Source organism: Sinocyclocheilus grahami, unplaced genomic scaffold (assembly GCF_001515645.1).
Source record: "Sinocyclocheilus grahami isolate Dianchi unplaced genomic scaffold, SAMN03320097.WGS_v1.1 scaffold48.1, whole genome shotgun sequence".
NCBI lineage: Eukaryota > Metazoa > Chordata > Actinopteri > Cypriniformes > Cyprinidae > Sinocyclocheilus > Sinocyclocheilus grahami.
The window spans coordinates 2451715-2459307 of NW_015505227.1; the positions used below are offsets into that span (position 1 = coordinate 2451715).

At 37.6% G+C, this 7593-nt stretch overlaps 1 protein-coding gene across 1 annotated transcript; it reads left to right on the forward strand.

The window, feature by feature from the left end:
* The first annotated feature begins 224 nt into the window (after window positions 1–224).
* Window positions 225–1035, forward strand: LOC107582934 (homeobox protein Hox-B5a-like). The gene is made up of 2 exons (XM_016268958.1): window positions 225–901; window positions 983–1035. The coding sequence occupies exons 1-2, from the start codon at window positions 322–324 to the stop codon at window positions 1033–1035; spliced, it is 633 nt and encodes a 210-aa protein (XP_016124444.1). The 5' UTR covers window positions 225–321.
* Window positions 1036–7593: the final 6558 nt, after the last annotated feature.

The following is a 7593-nucleotide window of genomic DNA, read 5'->3' on the forward strand; positions in this document are numbered from 1 at the left end:
CCCAGTAGGTGACGCTGTCCGCTTACATGCAGCAAATCCCCGAAGAGGGAGGAACACGTTGACTCGAGTCTAACGACTCCCCGTCTCGTCATCATTTGTAACCATAGAGCATGAATTACCTCTTGAAGTCATCAGTGAGAATTTACGACTGGTCAACAAAAGCACGTGATTCTCAAACGCACCCCCACCCCCATATTTGGCCGCATACATAGCAAAAACGAAGTACAGTGCATTGCTATAATTCATTAATACATCATAAATCGTGAAGCACAGCGTTATAACGACCAAGATCTACAAATCAAGCCCTCTAAAACAACCTAAATGAGCTCTTACTTTGTAAACTCGTTCTCAGGGCGCTACCCAAATGGCCCTGACTATCAGTTACTAAATTATGGAACTAGCAGCAGCGCTATGAACGCCTCGTACAGGGACTCCGGCACCATGCATTCAGGCTCTTACGGCTACAACTACAATGGAATGGACCTAAGCGTCAATCGTTCAACCAGCACTGGCCACTTTGGGGCGGTTGGGGACAACTCCCGGGTCTTCCAGTCGCAAGCCCCGGAGACGCGATTCCGACAGCAGTCAAGCTGCTCGCTCGCGTCTCCGGAGCCACTGCCTTGTTCCAACAGCGAAAGCCTTGGACCCAAATGCTCTTCGCCCCTTTCCGACCAAAGCACCACCACTGCGGGTAATAATCTAACCAACAACACACATTTCACAGAAATCGACGAGGCCAGCGCTTCTTCTGAGACCGAGGAGGCGTCGCACAGAGCGAACAACTCTGCACCCCGGACACAACAGAAGCAAGAGACCACGGCAACCTCCACTACCTCGGCGACGTCCGATGGCCAAGCTCCCCAAATATTCCCTTGGATGAGGAAACTACATATTAGCCATGGTACACACGTATTATGTTTACGTCTCTTTGTTTGCTAGCGAATGCGTATTGTGTTCAGTTCTGTAACAGCCTTTATTTTAGATTTCTGTGAAAGTGCCATAAATCTATCAAGTGTGGAGCCTCGCAAACTGTAGAAGAGAGAATGGGAGCGGGGTGGAAGAGAGGGCAGGAAGGTTTACAAGTTCTTGTTTCTGTGAAAAGTTCAGCTTTATGGTGTGTGGGAATGTGATTAGTTTAGTGTTGGAGAACCGGTTATAAAACAGAGAGAAAGAACACGGGATAAAAGGCGAGAAAAGTGGGATGGATAGGCTGAACAAGCGGCGGAAAAAATTGAATATGTATAATAATTACGAATGTTTGGTGCTGTATGACATCTATAAAATATTGAGGTTTTAAGGAGTAAAACGAAACAAAAAACAAACGACATGAGCCTAGAGTGAGGCGCTCTGCAGTGTACCATTTGGCGATTTCCCTGTACGCATTCAGTTGTAAATCGCGTCACTCATGTGTATCTATAGCAAAAAAGTTGTTGGAAACTGTTGTTGAAATGGATTTGTTTGTAGTTTAACTTGGAGTAAAAAAATAAAGTTCCTCATATTCAAACCTAATACATTTCTTGACAATTCTTCATTTTACACAGAATCGAGACAACTAATTCTTGTCAATGGTTGACAGTTTTCGATTGCACACTCATAATATTCTCTGAAACTCAAAATGCAGTACGGTCCTTTAAATTACTGAGAAACGTTTTGCTACGCCATGTGCAGATCCTTGTCCTACACTGACAGTTCACACTCAACTTGGACACTAATAGCAAAATGCTAAAATGTCCTTACTATTAAGCGAAAACAGACATTGGGAGAAATATTCACCAAAACCTGGCGTGTATAGAATTTAGACGTTTATAGTCCAGCTAATTCGAAACAACACACATTTTCCAGAATGTTTATATAATTTACAAACGCTCTACTACGTATACCCTTGCATTTCTGCGTCCTAGTAAACAAGCACTGAACCTTTAAACTTACCATGCGTGCCAAACTCTTCTTCAACCTCTAAGTTTTGAGAGCCGAGCAGAAATCCCCGCAGTGTACCAACGACCACTTGCCTTTTGTAATTTTGCTTTTCCCTTTGCCCAAACTATACAAAAAGTAGCTATGACATTTACATGTCAAACGGATGAGCGTTTTATCTTGAAGTTAGGTCGTAAAAATCGCCCAGGCCACAGACAGATACCCCTTACTGGCTCTCAAAAGTCACGTGGGGTCCATAAAGTTAGTTTTATGGTTTTGGGGAGTTGACAATGTACTATATATTTCACATTCTAGAATGCAAGTGACGGTTTAACTGCTTCGAGGGGATTCTAAAGGGTCAGTTGTGAGAGGAAGAGCGTACCAGTAGGCCACTACAGTGCCAGTGTCTAGTCGGTGCAATGTCTCTCCGGTTCTACTCACTTGGAGGCGGAAATATGGATAGTGGACCGTGCAGAGTCAAAGTAAGTTCAATTTAAGGCTGCACTGGCCGGTGATTTGATCTAGGAAGATGTGGGAAGGAAAGGAGGGGTATGTTTCAAGTAGAAGTGTCAATCATTTTGTTTCTCTGAGTGCAAGAATAGGTTGTTATATTAGCTGTGTCATATGCTAACGCGTTATCACAAGGGTTCACCAGTACATTACTAATAGATTTAATAAATTATCTTTGGTCATCTTATTTTTATTTGTTTATTTGTTTATTTATTTAAAAAAGACGTCTTTAAAAAGTTTTTCCCAATGAAACTTGGGTCTAATTAATCGTGTAAATATCTATCTATATCTATAACTATCTATATATCTATATTTATCTATCTATATATGTGTTTGTGCTTAAGTGTGTGTTTGGATTTAAGTTTTATTTATATTAAAAAGCTGTTTGTTTTTTTCTCGAAAAGTCTTGACTTTTTTATTTTTACAATCGTTAATTATATTGCGATTATACATTATTGCGAATAATGTTTGTGAAATATGTGAAAACCATCTCCCTGGATCTCTCTCTTTTTCACACACACATAAATTAGTCATGTGTTCAAACTCTTCTATTATTTTTGAGAGAGAGAGAAAAAAAGGAAATGTGTAAATAGTCTTCATTCTTGTACCCGTTCATACGTGTGTATAGTTGTATTTCAAATATGTAATTGTATATTACTGGATCATGTTTATGTTAAAAAAAGGATGTACATATTGAAAATTTTTATTGTGATCAGTTGGCTATTTGTAGTAGGCAGAATGAACGGCAAACGTGTGGGGGAAAAAAGAAGCAATGTCATGTCGAACTGCCTGTTAGCATTTTGCCAAAAAGCTTTTTGTATTTGTTTGTAGTTTAACTTGGAGTAAAAAAATAAAGTTCCTCATATTCAAACCTAATACATTTCTTGACAATTCTTCATTTTACACAGAATCGAGACAACTAATTCTTGTCAATGGTTGACAGTTTTCGATTGCACACTCATAATATTCTCTGAAACTCAAAATGCAGTACGGTCCTTTAAATTACTGAGAAACGTTTTGCTACGCCATGTGCAGATCCTTGTCCTACACTGACAGTTCACACTCAACTAGGACACTAATAGCAAAATGCTAAAATGTCCTTACTATTAAGCGAAAACAGACATTGGGAGAAATATTCACCAAAACCTGGCGTGTATAGAATTTAGACGTTTATAGTCCAGCTAATTCTAAACAACACACATTTTCCAGAATGTTTATATAATTTACAAACGCTCTACTACGTATACCCTTGCATTTCTGCGTCCTAGTAAACAAGCACTGAACCTTTAAACTTACCATGCGTGCCAAACTCTTCTTCTACCACTAAGTTTTGAGAGCCGAGCAGAAATCCCCGCAGTGTACCAACGACCACTTGCCTTTTGTAATTTTGCTTTTCCCTTTGCCCAAACTATACAAAACTAGCTATGACATTTACATGTCAAACGGATGAGCGTTTTATCTTGAAGTTAGATCGTAAAAATCGCCCAGGCCACAGACAGATACCCCTTACTGGCTCTCAAAAGTCACGTGGGGTCCATAAAGTTAGTTTTATGGTTTTGGGGAGTTGACAATGTACTATATATTTCACATTCTAGAATGCAAGTGACGGTTTAACTGCTTCGAGGGGATTCTAAAGGGTCAGTTGTGAGAGGAAGAGCGTACCAGTAGGCCACTACAGTGCCAGTGTCTAGTTGGTGCAATGTCTCTCCGGTTCTACTCACTTGGAGGCGGAAATATGGATAGTGGACCGTGCAGAGTCAAAGTAAGTTCAATTTAAGGCTGCACTGGCCGGTGATTTGATCTAGGAAGATGTGGGAAGGAAAGGAGGGGTATGTTTCAAGTAGAAGTGTCAATCATTTTGTTTCTCTGAGTGCAAGAATAGGTTGTTATATTAGCTGTGTCATATGCTAACGCGTTATCACAAGGGTTCACCAGTACATTACTAATAGAATTAATAAATTATCTTTGGTCATCTTATTTTTATTTGTTTATTTGTTTATTTATTTAAAAAAGACGTCTTTAAAAAGTTTTTCCCAATGAAACTTGGGTCTAATTAATCGTGTAAATATCTATCTATATCTATAACTATCTATATATCTATATTTATCTATCTATATATGTGTTTGTGCTTAAGTGTGTGTTTGGATTTAAGTTTTATTTATATTAAAAAGCTGTTTGTTTTTTTCTCGAAAAGTCTTGACTTTTTTATTTTTACAATCGTTAATTATATTGCGATTATACATTATTGCGAATAATGTTTGTGAAATATGTGAAAACCATCTCCCTGGATCTCTCTCTTTTTCACACACACACACACACACACACACACACACACACACACGCAGACAACAATATGACAACATGCCTCCCTAAGGTTCTACAAGCAAAGCTTTGTTCCTTCCCCGCCCCTGTATTTTTCAGGGAGGAAGCGCGTAATGAACACAAAGTTGTTGTACTTTCTTAAATGGGCAACTGGAGCAAAGTATTTGATTAGACTATGATCTAACTATGTGTTTATCACAGACAAATAGCTATGATAATATAGAAAATCCTACAGTAAAATTATACTTTCTGAATAAATATGTTTAATTGTTCTGTCAGAGCACTTTTGTCGCCTCAGGTCAGTTCGAGTTCAACCCAATACAGTTTGAATCTGTATATCATTATATTTCACTCAATGCAGCGGGAATGACCGCTCGCTATTTTTTTTTAAATCTGTACCAACAGAGAAACTAAGACTTGACTGCTGCTATTTATTGAATGTACTGTAAATCCCACCAAACTTTACCGTGACTACAGTTAGTGCGTGTAACTTTACTAGGCTCGAATAACGCAAAACGCTGTAGTTAACACTATGATTTTAAAACTCAAAACCGTCACCTAATATTATTTCATAATCTTTAATCATTTAATTATTCAATGGATATTAATACGAGTAATATTTAGCTATTTGAACTATCCTCTAAATTGCATATTATTTCATTACAGACAGTACTAAAATAAGAAATAAATAAAAGGATGTCTGTATTTGTAATACAATATGTTGGACATTGATTTTCGGGACCGGCTTTTGGTTATTTGCCAGACCTTAACCTTTATTAGAAAACACGTTGTAAATTAATCGAAAATCAAATACGTATGCTTATTTTTTCTTATCAAATACTTATTTGGTTCTTTCCTGCTCATCTGCATTTAACATCAACATTACCTCCAAAATAATAAATGTTAAGCTTTCAGGGTGTTTTACAGCCTACTTTCAATGAGTGTTACAGATTTTATAGCCCTCCATTTGGCATTTCTGTATGTGAGAAGGAGGGAGAAGGAGGGAGAGAGAGAGCGCACAAGAGAGAGTAAAGGAGAGTTTGTGTGTGTATGCGTGTGTGGGTATGACCGAGCAACAGAGTTAGGAAGTTTCAGGCCGTAAACAGGAAGGCGAAATTGTGGTCGCGAGCATGAGTCGAGGGCTACCGTTTCATTTTTCATCAGCTTCCTTTTTAATGATATGAGTGGGGAGGGCTCTGGCCTCCATGAAAAACAAATGCGAGCATTCCTTTAGAAAGTCCCTTAAAAAGACAAGCTTCCACACAACCACAATCGAGGTCAACCACTATCATAAAGTCCATACTTATAGCATACAATGCAAATACAAAACAATGCAAAATGAGGAATAGCAAATTCCCTTGAGTTTGTGCTGTGCTGTGAGTCACTGAGGCGACAGGGCGTTAATTCTAGGTGTGTTTGCGCGTCAGAGCAATATTTTCAGGGTGTGTGTTACGTTTTGACACAAACTCAGGGGATCAAAGACTACAGTCTATGAATGAAGTTTAGCCCAAAGACATATACGACTATTTGGTATTACTGTACATTTTATTGATGTAACGAGGTTCAGAGAAATGATTTAACAGGACATTTCAATATAAAGTTTCCAGCATTCTCTGTCCATTGAGCATCTGGTACTAAAAATCAATTTCTATGATTTCCATGAAGCCTCTACCATGTAGACGCAGCAATTTCGGACGTTTAAATAGCAATTTTAAGACTAATGCGTTTTGCATATTGATAGGGGCAATCTCCGAGCATATCTCATCCATAATGCATAGGGACGGGATCATCCAGGGGTCAGCAGACGGGCGCTGCTGCGAAGGCGCAAGCGCGAAACAATACGAGTCCATAAAGCAAAATTATGCGATGTTTGTCCTAAAAATTTAGTATTTTGATTAAGGATGTTTTATTTCATTGTTTTATTTTTTAACATTTGTATTGATCCTTCAATTCAATTTGAAGCCAACACAAAAAAACAAGAAATCCCACATTTATGTTTTCTGCATGTTTTGTTGGCCTTCTTGCCACTTTCTACACATAGGAAATGTATAGAACAGGAAGAATAAGGGTGAACAGGACTGGCAGATGATACAAGCAGAATTTGAACTGCGTCGCCCGCTCGCCATATCTGCGTTAACCACAAAGCCACAGATTGATTATATCGGATTATTCCGTTTAAGACGTATAGCCTTTTAAAAATGATCCGAATTCGATAAAAACAAAACTCCTGATTAGATACTACAAATTCTGCAAATATTCAGGCTGTTCAAGTGTGGAGAATATATAAAGTATAATAAAAAGTACTTATTTACGTGAACAATTCTAAAAGCGATACATAAGACTAAAAATGACACTGTTTATGTTGTTCAAATATTTTGCATATACATAAATCATAATTAGGCTATAATAATTTAGCAAACATTAAATTACATAACGAACAACACATTTATAAATATTGATATTTGTAATAGCTAATAATCTAAACATTTAATTGGGAAAATAATTCGAATTAAACTTTAAATCATTACTAAAATTTATGATGATACATTTCTGAAATTTAAATGTAAAGCAATATTTATGGCAAATAAGTCAAAATATACATTATATATATATCAATTTAATTGATTAGATCGAATAGGCCTATATATTTATTCACATTTCTTATTTGCAAGTTATTCTATGAACCGTTTTTTTTAATAAATAAAATGACATATTTTCTGCTCCTGAAGTTATGCTCGAGTTTGATTTTTCTCAGATGTAACTCTCCTCCGTCACCAGCAGAGCCCGCTTTAGACCAAGATCATGATGTCTGAGGCTGCCGGTTTCTGTTTGTCGCCCTGTTCTAAG

What these genes read in the sequence shown, in the direction of transcription:
- LOC107582934 (XM_016268958.1), top strand. Translation starts at nt 322, where the DNA reads ATGAGCTCTTACTTTGTAAACTCGTTCTCAGGGCGCTACCCAAATGGC. An exon ending in GAAACTACATATTAGCCATG is followed by an intron (nt 902 to 982) that starts GTACACACGTAT and finishes CCTTTATTTTAG; the next exon opens with ATTTCTGTGAAAGTGCCATA.